Source organism: Apis florea, unplaced genomic scaffold (assembly GCF_048593485.1).
Source record: "Apis florea isolate Af1SG1 unplaced genomic scaffold, ASM4859348v1 contig_2272_pilon, whole genome shotgun sequence".
In the NCBI taxonomy this organism is placed as follows: domain Eukaryota; kingdom Metazoa; phylum Arthropoda; class Insecta; order Hymenoptera; family Apidae; genus Apis; species Apis florea.
Genome location: NW_028256549.1, coordinates 1,885,627 through 1,899,584, shown reverse-complemented (window position 1 = coordinate 1,899,584; position 13,958 = coordinate 1,885,627). Strand labels below are relative to the sequence as shown.

General features: G+C 24.7%; 4 protein-coding genes across 21 annotated transcripts in view; 2 read left to right on the top strand and 2 right to left on the bottom strand.

The window, feature by feature from the left end:
• Nucleotides 1-24: 24 nt before the first annotated feature.
• Smyd5 (SET and MYND domain containing, class 5) lies at nucleotides 25-2,175 on the bottom strand. Of its 2 annotated transcripts, none has more exons than XM_086902652.1 (6): nucleotides 1,928-2,175; nucleotides 1,622-1,744; nucleotides 1,125-1,417; nucleotides 737-1,052; nucleotides 487-664; nucleotides 25-412 (listed from the first exon to the last, which is right to left on the bottom strand). In XM_086902652.1, exons 2-6 carry the CDS (start codon nucleotides 1,664-1,666, stop codon nucleotides 81-83), a joined length of 1,164 nt encoding a protein of 387 aa, XP_086758778.1. In that variant the 5' UTR covers nucleotides 1,667-1,744; nucleotides 1,928-2,175; the 3' UTR covers nucleotides 25-80. The 2 variants fall into 2 exon arrangements, with proteins under 2 accessions (XP_086758778.1, XP_003692172.2); XM_003692124.3 differs by having other exon boundaries at nucleotides 1,882-2,001.
• Nucleotides 1,950-10,240, top strand: hfp (Poly(U)-binding-splicing factor hfp). Of its 12 annotated transcripts, XM_086902610.1 has the most exons (13): nucleotides 2,005-2,091; nucleotides 2,611-2,665; nucleotides 2,983-3,162; nucleotides 3,688-3,751; nucleotides 4,671-4,736; nucleotides 4,971-5,131; nucleotides 5,949-5,995; nucleotides 6,814-6,872; nucleotides 7,467-7,680; nucleotides 8,241-8,727; nucleotides 8,817-9,028; nucleotides 9,106-9,499; nucleotides 9,573-10,240. In XM_086902610.1, the coding sequence occupies exons 8-13, from the start codon at nucleotides 6,817-6,819 to the stop codon at nucleotides 9,680-9,682; spliced, it is 1,473 nt and encodes a 490-aa protein (XP_086758736.1). In that variant the 5' UTR covers nucleotides 2,005-2,091; nucleotides 2,611-2,665; nucleotides 2,983-3,162; nucleotides 3,688-3,751; nucleotides 4,671-4,736; nucleotides 4,971-5,131; nucleotides 5,949-5,995; nucleotides 6,814-6,816; the 3' UTR covers nucleotides 9,683-10,240. The 12 variants fall into 12 exon arrangements, with proteins under 12 accessions (XP_086758734.1, XP_012339713.1, XP_086758733.1 ...); XM_086902608.1 differs by lacking the exon at nucleotides 3,688-3,751 and having other exon boundaries at nucleotides 1,950-2,091; XM_012484259.3 differs by lacking the exon at nucleotides 5,949-5,995 and having other exon boundaries at nucleotides 1,950-2,091.
• LOC100863640 (NADH dehydrogenase [ubiquinone] 1 alpha subcomplex assembly factor 2) lies at nucleotides 10,131-12,165 on the bottom strand. The gene is made up of 2 exons (XM_012484266.3): nucleotides 10,858-12,165; nucleotides 10,131-10,748 (listed from the first exon to the last, which is right to left on the bottom strand). The coding sequence occupies exon 2, from the start codon at nucleotides 10,732-10,734 to the stop codon at nucleotides 10,288-10,290; it is 447 nt and encodes a 148-aa protein (XP_012339720.2). The 5' UTR covers nucleotides 10,735-10,748; nucleotides 10,858-12,165; the 3' UTR covers nucleotides 10,131-10,287.
• Slik (Sterile20-like kinase) overlaps nucleotides 11,884-13,958 on the top strand; it is an 11,083-nt gene continuing 9,008 nt past the window's right edge. For 3 of the 6 annotated variants that reach the window (XM_031915389.2, XM_086902601.1, XM_086902596.1), the window contains exons 1-2: nucleotides 11,940-12,175; nucleotides 13,261-13,882. In XM_031915389.2, coding sequence (XP_031771249.2) covers nucleotides 13,724-13,882 — 159 coding nt within the window. In that variant the 5' untranslated portion in view covers nucleotides 11,940-12,175; nucleotides 13,261-13,723. Of the gene's footprint in view, nucleotides 12,176-13,260; nucleotides 13,883-13,958 lie in introns of all 6 variants that reach the window. The other 3 variants (XM_086902598.1, XM_086902595.1, XM_086902597.1) reach the window with 2 other exon arrangements.

Genomic DNA, 13,958 nt, shown 5'->3' with positions numbered 1-13,958 from the left:
GGTAAATTGAATGTTATTATGACATATAGGAATATTAAAAAATTTATTTATATGCATATGTATTATAAAAATTCAAATTTTCAGCTAGACATATCATCATTATCATCTATTTCATCTTCTGATGTTAAATCTAGATCATTAGCTTGTGATAAACATTTATTACAATAGCACTGAAATAAATACAAAGAATTTAATGCTTTTTGTCGAGAATGTCTACTTCTTTCTAGACAACATTCATCGAGATAACTTATACATATTTCCTCTTCAGGATGTATATCACGAATAGCTTTTAAAACTAATACATTATTTGAATAAGGAAATTCTACAATTGCATTTGGTACACAACTATGATTAACTGATGATTGAAGGATATAAAGTCCAGAACCTTCATTGTTTAAAAAAGAAGCTACCGCTGAAAAAATAAGATTAATATAAAAATTATATTGTTATAATTTATACTTTATATTAAAATTATAGAAAATTTACCTTCTTCCATATCATCATAAATTCGATCTATTAATTTGTCAACTTGAATTCTTTCTTCTCTTGGTAATTCTAAAGCAGATACATTTTTAACCCAACGACTAAATGCACTAGTTCCAATTCCTTGACCATTTGTACCTACTAGAGCTAATAGATTTTTAAAACCTTCGGGTGTAAACCACTATAAGTAGAAATTTTTTAAAAATTTATTCTATGACATCAATACATTTTCAATTATATTTGTACTACATACATGTTCTATAAATTCTGTATTTACAGCTTTTAGCATCATTTGTCTAAGTACATCAATCTGACCAACAAATTTTTCTCCCAATAGTTTATGTGCAATTTCATGTGTGTCATTAACTGTACGATGACAAAATTGTGAAAAAGTTGAAAGAATATCCTCTTTATTATTGGCTTGATTAATTAGTGCTACCATTTTAACTAACAACATTATTGATGCTGTCTCTGGTGGATAATGCATTTGCTTCCATGTTTCATTTAATTGAACTAAAGGATGAGATTCATCTTTTTCTCTTGATTGTAAACATATTGTGCTATGATATCTAAAATTTTAATGATTTTAAAATTTTATAATTTTAATATTAGCATTATATTTATAGAATTGCAATAATTACCTTAAATAAGCATCATTTTTACATTCAACACTACAATATTTTGTACCACATTCAGAACATTCTGTGATTAATTGTTTATTTGTTTCACAACATTCAGGATGAGGTAAAATAATTGTTGAATTTCCGGTCAATCTATGTACATTTTCTTCTGCAGTTTCTAAAGGTGTTAAACAATTGTCACAAGCTAAATATCCATAGTCTAAGTTCCATGCAAATTGACAACAAATTATAGGTTTTTCTTCCAATATTGTATCTCCATCTTTAAATGAACGAATAGCAAAAAGGCCTTTACCCTGCAATAAATTGTCTATTTTTCTTTTGATAATTAATACTTAAACTTGTATAAATATAAAAAAAACGTTTTCATGTATCATGTTTTCATGTATGTAAGTTCATAATTAGATATTTATAAATGTAGATTTAATATAGATTTTTAAATAAAATAATATAATTATTTTATATATATAATATAATGTATTTATATAATTATATTATACCTTTTCATTATTAATTAATCTGACCTGAAAGTCATCGGAGCTCATTGTAATTTGATTTTCTAACGAAAAAATCACATAAATTTCTAACCTTTAAACATACGTCTGTAATTGTCACAATCACTACTGTAATCAAATACTAATTAATATAAAAAATCTATATAAAAAGTTAATATTAATAATAAAAAATATTTTGCAATAAAGTAATTGGATATAATTGTATTTTTATTTAAAATTAAAATTACTATATCTTTGTTACTCACATAAACAATTATTATTTCACTTTATATAAGATTATTACTGACTTACATAGTACTTATAATACTTCCGTAAAGGCAAGCTTCGGATCATTTTGTATGTAAGTTACTTGTTCCAAATCGGTTGAGATTTAGTTAGTGAAGTTTTATATGTAAAAAAAGTATTAATCACAATATATTGAGTCACGAGGGATAATGAACGGAGCAATGGCCATGGTAAGTTAATTATTATTATTATATATAAAAAACATTGAATTATTAGAAACAGCAAATTTTTCATCATGATGGCGGTTGTAGAATGCTTGTGTGTAACGTACTTATGATTAACAATCTCGGAATATTCAATAAAATATACAATATTAACATATTTTTGCAATATTTTACAAATATATTATTATTGATAATTCTAATATTGATTTAATAAATAAAGTTATTCTTTTAATTTTTATTTTTATATTATATCATTTTAATGTAAATAAATATTTTTTTAAACATTTTTTTTTCTTAAATTTTTTTTTATATAATTTTTTTTATTGTAATAAATTAATTATGTATAATATAAAATATTAAAATTTGTAATATTAAAGTAATATATGATATAGTTTAATGATTTAAATATTGCAAAATTTTATTTTTTATTAATTTCTCTTATCTTATATACTTTATAAATATAAAGTTTATATATATATATTTTTATATATATTTTATAAATATTTCATGTATGTATGTTTATAGGCACCAACATCCCAGAATAATGTGGAACCTCCTAGCAAGAAACCTAGAGTTGAAGGTATATTGCTAATATTTCCAAATAGATGTATGTCTCTAATCTATACTAATAAATTATACAATTAAGCGTACAACTGGAAAAGACGGTGAACACAGAAGCAACAGCAAGCATAATATATTTCTAAGCAAAGGAAATGATGAAGAAAAGCATATATTATTTACTTAGGACAATCAGGTGCTAGCTTTCTATTAAACTGCTGGCAAGCTATAAGTGTTGAGTGGTCTATTGCAGTTTCAGAATATATTTTGGTAGGCTAGGGTGATAGGTGATCGTTGGCCCTCAATAAAACTAATGTATGGTTGTCCTTCTGTTCTGAGATGTTACAGCGGAGAGACAGTACAGAATCTGTGGCCTACGACTGAGCTGTGATCATGAGCGTGTGCCAAACAAAGAAAGAGAACGCTACATTCGTTGAACAGAACAAATCAGAGTTTTGCAAACTCCTACTGACACAGCATCTATTGTCGAGTACCAAATATGATGCGTATTTTAGATAGGTCAGCATTTTAGGATAATCTTCTTTTATCCTAATTATAAGCTTCTACAATTTATTTCATTAAAGTGAAAATAGTTGTTTATATTTATATTGTTATATAAATCTTTTTTCTTATTGAAATACTTTTTTTGTAACATAAATAATATTTATGATATTTTAATTTTATTTTTAAATATGAAACAAAAAAAAAGAAGCTTATAAATAGGAGATGCAATGGCGACGTGTTTTTTAAAATATCAAAATTTATAACATTTATATTTGAATTGCATAAGTATGAGGTAATTTGTTCTTTTATTAAAAAAGACATATGTAAACAAATAAAAAAGTTATTGGACACAGGGTACACAACACAAGAAAAATTCATTTTACAAAAGCTCGATCACGTTAGATTTTTTGTTAATTAGGATCGCCATTGCTATACAGAAATGTGTTAGGGTTAACTGCGTGGTAGGTTGGAAAAGGCAAACTGTAAGAAAATGGCGCAGAAAATGCACTGAGAGTATTCTCCTTTGCTTTGTGCTTACAGATTTGTGCGTCGCCTCAATCTCGGATAGTTTGCGCACAACCATCATTGCTCAGCCCAGAACACGGTTAGCTGTTAATCAAACAATCGAACAAAGCTAATAGTATTAATTCGAGAAACAGCAAAAATCATAAAAGAGAGAAAGAAACGTTTCAACGTGTTCTGATTTCTGTTTCAGAGACTAGCAGACCAAATTGGTTATGATCATACGAAACCTAATCTAGTTATTGGTAGTCTTTTTTTGGGGCTGATAGTGTAAATCGTAATAAAATTTAAATGAAGTTAACCGAACAGTTGCAATAATTTCTCTTAAATTTTGATATATTTAGCATAATTTTGACGTTATTTCTCTTTTAAGATGTAAAATAATTTTTATTTTGACGGCGTAAAAGAAAAGAAAGGAATGCATTTCTTTCAAAATATATTTATATATGAATGTATATGTACATATATGTAATTTTGAACATACATTACTTTATATAAGTAACGTTATTGTTCTTAATTGTTTTAATTTCTTTGAACTTACAGTTTGGAGGACGATTCTACCGCAGTGGGAATTGCTGTACGACATCGTTACTTTTTTCGTCTCTTTTTAAGTCATTTCTTTCACTCTTTGCCCATATTAAAAACTATAAAAATATATAAAACTGTTTATTAAAATTTTACAGTATACTTATGCACCAATATTAAATATTCTTAAATTGAATATCATATATATGAATATTTCAAATTATGTTTAATTTTAAAAAATAAGACCAAAGAAAGATATTGGAAATTGAATTTGTATATTTTATAAAATTATTAACAGTTATAGTACCTCTATCATCGCAAAATAAATTAAAAAAAAAAATGAAAAAAGTATGGAAAAAAAAAAATAAAAAACAAATGTTGAGATATTCTTCAAAAAATTCTCGTGTGTGTGATGGTGGAAGTACTAAATATAGATTTCATGTTTTATTTTTATCTAATGCTAATTTTTTTCGTAGGAAATGCATCAGAGTTCTTGCCAGGCCCTATATATGATCTTAATCAAATTAAACAAGTTGTTGCTGGTACGTAAAATTATAATATACAAAATTACAAATCATTATAATTGAAATATTTATACATGATGTAGATAAAATATATTGTGACAATTAAATTTTGTTGCTCCAATTATAGTTATGTTGAGAGTGAATAATAAGTTAATGGACAAATAGCTGATAAGATCTGAAAGATTATTATTCAATAGAATATGTATTGATAAAATATGTTTTGTTTTACAATTAACATTTATTTTGTTACAGGACCTGGAGCTAAATATCTTACATTGCCTGGCATTCTAGGTGCAGGTCTTCCAAAAATTACATCTGAACAGCAGGATACAGTAAATAGAGCAAAAAAATATGCAATGGAACAAAGCATCAAAATGGTTTTAATGAAGCAGACACTCGCTCATCAACAACAGGTAACTTTTTAACATGGTGCTAACAAACTTTACTCGCCTAACATATATTTTATATTCCATTGTATATTCATAGATTTCTATTGTCATCATTTGTCATATAAATATCTGTTTTTTTGTGCTATTATTATAACATATTTAAATAAGAATGATAATCATTATATTATATTTTTTATTAATATAAATAGAACTAATAAAACAATCAACATCTACATAATAGATAAATATTTGTTAAATTTTTTCTGCATTATTTGTGAGCAGAAGAATTGTGGATACAATATGTATATATGAATATACATATTTTATTCATACTTCTTATATTTTCCTCTCCTTTTATAAAAAAAAAAAGAGAGAAAAAGATAAAGTATAGAATATATATTTAAGAATCAATAATTAATTTTCATTTAATTTATTTCTTTACTTCATTAATATTATAAATGAAATAAAATGTTGATTGTTCATATGAATACACAATGGAGTTAATATATTAAGTAAATGATATTAAATGATGTAAAAATTATAGGATTTTTTTTGTCTCAAAAAATATTATTTGTTTAAAGAAAAATTTACATTTCTTCCTCTATTTAGCTCTTTGCCAGTAATGTAACAAAAATTGAAAAAAATTGAAAATGTGCTTATAGTATTTTAAACTGATATTTGTCCTTACAATTTAGCTCGCCCCGCCGAGTAATATTTATTTTTATTTTACATATGTTAACCTGTGTTCGTTATGACGAGCGAGTAAAGTCAAATCATATAACAGAAATTAAAAACGAACACTGGAACCTAACTCTGATCGGTTGATTTTTTCTCCCCGCAGAAGAATAAGTTGGTCCTGCGGCAGCAAGTTTTATTGCTAATGTGCAGGTTAGTGTCAACCAAGTCAAGACAGAAACGATACGAAACCGCCTTACGATCAAACACTCCTAAACGTTTCCCTGAGTTACTACTGTAAGCGAAGGTTAGATATCTTGAGATAGTAGTCGGCGGGAGCAGAGCTGTACCAGCGCGAAGGAGGACAAGTTTTTGCGCATGAATCTCTGGACGTTTTGAGAAAAATAATTAATATATACTTCCGAGCTCAATTATTCTTTCTTGTTTTTTTTATTACGATTAGATGAGTTCCTCAATAATAGCTATAATGTATTATATCGATGTTAAAATTTTAAATTAAATTTAAATTATTTTCTAATTTTAGTTTATTTGAAGATATATTTAGAATATTATTTCGTATTTATTATGAAAATATAATCATTTTTCAATGAAATACTTCTTTTGGATTTTTAAATGTAATATTAAAATTTTAGTTAAAGAAAAACATCTTTAATAACGTGTTTTTAATACTTGATCGAAATAAAAATACAATTTGCTTATTTTTAATTATCAAGTATTTTGAAATATTATTTCAAACCGTATTAACATTAAATATACATATAATACTATTAATTAAATTAAAATTCATATATAATTTATTTAGAAGAAATTTATGTAATTCATTGAGAAATTACAAAAAATTATTTCAAATAAATTTTTATATCTTCTTTATAATATTAAGATAAGAGTAGTTGAGCAACGAAGATGGAATGGTAAAAGAGCTTGGGGGATTTTTGAAATGAACGAGACATGGTGTATGTGTGTAAGGGGGAGGGATATCAATAGAAGGCCTATGGTCCTTTGTGTTACAGCAAATGGCTAGTCAACGGAATCAGGTGCAGAGACAGCAGGCTCTCGCCCTCATGTGCAGGTTTGTTTGTTCTTTGTCTTAGCCCTCCAAATTTTGTCCTCGATATTCGTCGTTTTAAGTAAAAATACTTTTCAACCTTTATTCTGTACAGGCTAAAAATTTTCATTCATCATTTGGATTTGGGTTTTAATGAATTTTAATTATGTACTTAGAATATATTTTTTCTTTACTGTAAAATTGAATATAAATAATTTTATGATATAAATATTGCCTAATATTTTAATTGGAAGAGAATTGAATTGAGAAATTAAAAATTTAAATTTTTTAATAATTTTCTATTTAATAAAATCATGCTATTATCACTTACATTTAACATATTTTATATATTTTTAATATTTCTGAATTCTTCTGCTTTATTTTATATATATTTAAATAAAAAAAAATATATAAAAATATAACAATTTTTTTTTTTTTACATATCTTTTTTGGAAAAAATGTTAAAAATTTGTTTTGCTTCTTTTTTTTTTTTTCCTATTTAATTATGGTAGGATAGAATTATAAATATATTATGAAAATAGATATAATTAAACAGAAAACTTTGATTTAATATAATAAAAAGTGATTGTCACCTGAAATAAAATTCCTATATGACAGGGTATATGTGGGCAGCATCAGTTTTGAATTAAAAGAGGATACGATTAGGCAAGCTTTTTTGCCTTTTGGTCCTATAAAATCAATCAACATGTCTTGGGATCCAGTTACGCAGAAGCACAAAGGATTTGCATTCGTCGAATACGAGATACCTGAAGCAGCACAACTTGCTTTGGAACAAATGAATGGTGTCATGATTGGTGGACGTAACATCAAGGTAGCGGGACGTACCTATATAACGAATTTCCTGTCCCCCAGCAATCCTATCATCCCGCCGGAGGTCGGCAAATTTTTATTTAGCTTTATCCAATATGAAATTCCTTTTGATTGAATTGCATTATATTTATAAAATGCACTTCGATCAAAAAAAAATCTTGCTAAAATTTTAATGGTTTCATCAAATTATTATAGATTTTTAAATTTCTTATGATATTTTTTTAACAAGTATATTGATATTATTTTAACAAGTATTTTTTAATACAATAATATTAAATTCTACCATTATTCCAATAAAATATCTATTTTGATAGGATAGATCTATTCATACAAAAATTAATATTTTTGAATTAGTAAGATATTTTTAACACACTAAAATTATGTATTCAAGTGAAAAATATAATTCCTAGACCTAATCCTGTTTTCATATATCTTTCATATATATATATGTTTTTTTTTTTTTTTATAATTAAAATATTGATGTATATGACAGATTCGTTACAAATATTTTTTTTTTTTTATAGTTGAAAATATTAATCATAAATCTTCATTTTCCTTCAGGTTGTGGGACGTCCATCGAATATGCCTCAAGCTCAATCCGTTATAGATGAAATTACTGAAGAAAGTAAACATTATAATCGAATTTATATTGCATCAATTCATCAAGATTTAACAGAGGATGATATTAAATCTGTGTTTGAAGCGTTTGGACCTATTACATATTGTAAATTGGCACAAGGAAGTTCACCACATCGACATAAAGGTTATGGTTTTATCGAATATGAAACAATGCAAGCTGCTTTGGAAGCTATTGCATCAATGAATTTATTTGACTTGGGTGGGCAGTACTTACGAGTAGGCAGGGCTATTACGCCACCAAATGCTCTTATGGGTCCGCCAAGTGGAACTAGCATGATGCCTACTGCTGCAGCAGTTGCAGCTGCAGCTGCAACTGCAAAAATTCAAGCGATGGATGCGGTAGCCAGTAATGCAGTTGCTCTTGGTTTGACTAAGCTTGGAGCAGCTGCACCACCGATTTTAAATCAAGGTATGAATTAAAAATAATTGAGAAAATTTTATATTTTTAAATTTTTTATAAGATTTGTAGAAATGAATATATAAATTTTATACATTTAGCTTTACCTGGGATAGTAAGACCCACTATTGCTCCTGCAACAATAATGGCACCGCCAACTATAGCAACAGTAGCACCTGTTATACCTCCTCCTGGTATAGCTATACCGCAAACATTAACTCGACCTCCTGCAATAATTCAACCAATACCTGGACAACCAGTTGTGATACCGCCTCCAGCTGTTGTAGCACCTACAATAGTAGGAACTCCAGTTGTAAGTCTTTTTTTTATCATTTATTCTTCAGAAACAAAAAATATTTAAAATATTTAAATTATTTATAATATTATTAGATACCAGTTACAACTACAACAAATTCCGATATTATGAGACGAGCACAAGAGCAAGCAGCTCATCAGAAACAACAAGAAGAATTACAAAAAAAATTATTAGAAGAAACAGAACCGCAAACATTACAGCAACAAGAAAATATGTCAATCAAAGGACAAAGTGCGCGTCATCTTGTTATGCAAAAACTTATGCGCAAAGTTGAATCTCGTGTTGTCATTTTACGAAATATGGTAGCTCCAGAAGATGTGGATGAAAGTTTACAAGAAGAAATTCAAGATGAATGTTCTAAATTTGGAGTTGTTGAAAGAGTTATTATTTATAATGAACGACAATCTGAAGATGACGAAGATGCAGAAGTCATCGTAAAAATTTTTGTTGAATTTTCTCAGATGAGTGGTAAGTTTATAAAAGTTTATAAAAAATTTTTATTAATTGCTCTTTTTATATTTATTTTAAATATTTATTTTAGAGGCAGAACGCGCAAGAGATTCTTTGAATGGTCGTTACTTCGGTGGGCGATTAGTGAAAGGAGAATTATACGATCAAGCTTTATTTGATAATAGTGACTTTTCAGGTTGATTACAAAATATCACATCATGTGTTGAATTCCATCAGTTTCATTTAAACAAAAGAATTTACTTACTGTTCAGTGATATTCCATATTGTCTACATCGGAAATACTTCTTATACAATGTAAACAATTATAATCTATCTTCTGATTAAAAAGTCTAGGTTTTAATTTTTGCTTATCTATACTTCTCTATATTTAAAATTAGTCAATTAGTCAGAAATACTATCAATATGTAGTAGAACTAATTTTTAAAAAATTATTTTATTACAATATAAATTAAAAATAAAAAAACTTGAGAATAATTTTGCTCAGTAAAAAATTTACAGCTGAATTATTATTTGTATCATTTATATCAGGAATTTAATTAAATTTAATGTCAATGATATTTTCATTTAAAAAGATGATTAATTTTTTATGGAAGAATATATGTAAGTGTATAAGTATGCAAAGAAGATATAGGATATTAATAAATTGTTTTATTCATAGGCTATAAACAAATAATACACATAAATTATATGTCATAATACAATTATATGTTACAATAAAGTTTGTACATATTTACTAAATTTTATTAACTTTAAACATTCTAAAAAGATGCATGATTATACCTGATTTAATTATCTTGATTTTTTTTTTTATATTTTACGTCATAGTTTTGTCCATGATTTTTATATTCATCATAAACTGGAAATGAGGTATATTCTTTATTGGATAATGTTGATTCTTGCAATTTATTACTTGAATATTTTGCTTCTATTTGTGCAGAATTTTGTTTTTTTATCATTTGTAATTTATAATTTTTTTCTATTTCTTCTTTTGATGGTGGAAGTTTTCTACGATATCTTAACCATGCCTCCCATTCTACAGGTAATTCTTGCTCGTGATTATCTTTATTTACGGGTACAAAATATCGTGGATTTCTTCTTGAATTAGATTTTTGTATTTCATAATATTTTGTACCATAATAATCTTCGCCAACTAATTTATGCTGGTTTATTCTTAATGATGCAATAAAATGTTTAAAAATTTGTTGAAATATACCTCGTTCATTTTTAGACATTTTAATTTTAAACACTAAAATATTAAATTAAAATTGTTATAAAGTAATTGGATGAAAAGAGTAATGTTTACATTTATATTATTATATTTTTTATCAATATCTATTTAAAAGTCAGTAAATTACCTTTTACAGAAAAAGAAAAAAAATTGTATTCGAATAAATACAAATAAGTATTTGATTAAATCAAATAAATTAGATTATAATAATTTTCTTTAATACGCGTAAAATAATAAAATGGTAATGTAAACTTATTTCATGTTTGACATGAATATTACTATATATCATAAAATGACGTTTTTTTGTATATTATGTTGGTAGTCTTGAATTTTGTATGTTATATTTGAGTTATTTATTCTTCGATTATTATTAAAAGAGAAGTTTTTTCTTATCAATAATAAATATTAAATTTTTTTATTTTATATCATATTTTAATGTTTTAATATATTATACTATTGAAATATGGAAATAATATTTCTCTAAATATTAATGAAATTATGAATAAAAGAAAATTTTTAATTCTTATTTATAATTATTTATATATATATTTATATATAAAATTTTATATTTATGATTTTATTTTTTATATTTTAATAATTTTTACAAATATGAAAATAATTATTCTTTAATTATAATATTCTTTAAAAAGCCAATATATTTAGTAAACATTATTTACAGAAAAAATTTGATATCGATATATTATGAATGTATTTTTCTTAAATTCAAAATAGTATTAATTTCATGAAGATCTTCATTCTTGTAAACATAAGTTTATTTCACAACGTTTAATAAGATTATATATTTAGAAGGTTTCCCTAACTATAATGACACGTCGTAAAATCAATTCTATAATTCAATATAACAAGTGTTAACTTTTATATATATAAGAACATTTAGTATATAAGACTAGCATAAAAGTATTAATATAAAGAAAAGTTAAAATTTACACTAAGATTTTAAAATATATAAACATGAACTTTTATTGGTTATAAATAAATCGCAGATTTTATCATTATTATGTAATTGCAGCTGATTTTTAAATGATAATTAATAATTATTATTATTAAGATTAATTTAAGAAATACTATTGGACTATTCTTTTATAGAGATATGCATTTAAAATGCATTTATAAGTTAGAAAATCTTTCGCAGAATAGAGGCCCACTTGCCGATTGATTACGTCACTTCCAGGCGTGGTACACTATAGTGTGTGATGTGCGTGTGTTACTGAAAATGGCCGTGTACGTGCGAGTCTGTCTAGTTTACTGATTCCACACACGATAGTTTGCACATTCTTTTTAATATTTGGATTTAAACAGTGAATTTTTCGATGATATGTGTAATTAGTGCGAACATGTAATTTAAAAATTTTAGCTAGTTATCAATGGTATAAATTGAGACGAAGTGTGCCCATTTCATGAACGGTGGATCATTAAAAGAGAAGGTGAGCAGAGGATGTCTACAACATTCTTTTAAAAAATCATATTTTTAAAGGAAAAAAAAATAAAAAAATAAAAAAAGTTCTTTGTTTTACTATCATTTTAATAATATATTTATGTTTCTACTTCATATAATTAAAATTAGAAGATCTTTTTATAATTCATTAAATGTTAAATGAAATATATCGGCTTTATTAGAATACAAACAATACAGATGAGGAAAAATTTTATTATTGTATTCGAAATACATAAATGTAATGTCTTTATTATAATTCTCATTTCAAATGTCTGCATAATTTTAATTTAACTTTATTTTGACAAGTCTTATCTTTGATATGCTTTCAACACATAAGATGGGGAAAGTGTATTTACAAAACGATGGCGGACAGATACGGCTGTAGATTACTTGTCAAAATTGTGTCAACCTCGTGACCATGAATTTTGACACTTCAAATGTCTTTCTGATCTCGTAATTTTTTATTATAAAGTTTCTTTTCTTCCTTTCTTTACAATTATATATCTATATATTGAATTAATTATATATTGTTTTTATTAGGAAAACAAATTAAATTCTTTGTAATTTTGATTTTTTTGTAGATGAATAAGCTTAATTTAATTTAATTTAATAATTTATGAATGACATGATATATTACATAAATGAATATACAACATAAATTTGTTAAATTAATGTAAATCATTGAAGTCATAAAGAATAACATTTAGAAATATTTTATATATATATAATTAATAATATTTTTTATATAATTATATTTATATGCTTATCTTATTGATATCTAATACTTTTATCATAGATATTATTGTCTGTACTCTTGATACATTTTATTATATGATTAATATTTGATATTATTTGATACTATAATTATTATTAATTAATTATTATTAATACCATATTAATAATAATTAATATTAATACTATATTATTATTAGTTATATATTATTACTATTAATAATTATAATGTATATAAATTATATTAATCTATAATTTTTTAATTTTTTAATTGAGCTAAGAAATAATAACATTGCAAATATATAAATATATTAATTCTTGTTAATTTTTTATTTATTTCAGCTTTATATATATATATATATATATTGCAACTAAAATAAAAAATTATTAATAATGGGTTGCATTCTTTATATTTGCATTATTATTTATTTAAACAACTTTGTTGATTAGTGAATATTGACTATATATATTATCAAGATGTGGGAGAGATTTTATATAATTCCCTATTGTAAGATGGGGATATAAATTAAATATATTTTTTAAAACATTTTCTATTTTAAAAGGAAATGTTAAAATATATTTAAATAATAGAAAGTATGCAAAAATATATATAAGAGAAAGATGATTTATGTATTTTGTAATAATTTCAAATAATAATGAATTATTTAAAAATTGCTTAAATTTATATTTAAAGTCAATGTAAAATACATATTTGTTGTTAATGATAAACATTATTGAGTTTTATGACATAATGTAATAGAAATATATATTTTACATATAAATATATTGAGTAAGAATTACAAAAATGTCATTCTTATCGAATTTAAAGAAAGCATTCCACTTTGGTGGAAATGATGCAAAGAAAAAGAAACTATATAATAATATTAAAATGGATTGTAATCCAGAAGAATTCTGGGAAATGATAGGTGAGCTAGGAGATGGAGCATTTGGAAAAGTTTATAAGGTGATAATTTGAACAATTTAATAAGTTAATTCTTTTAAATAATTGTTTAGTTTATTAAATTAACATTATATATCTT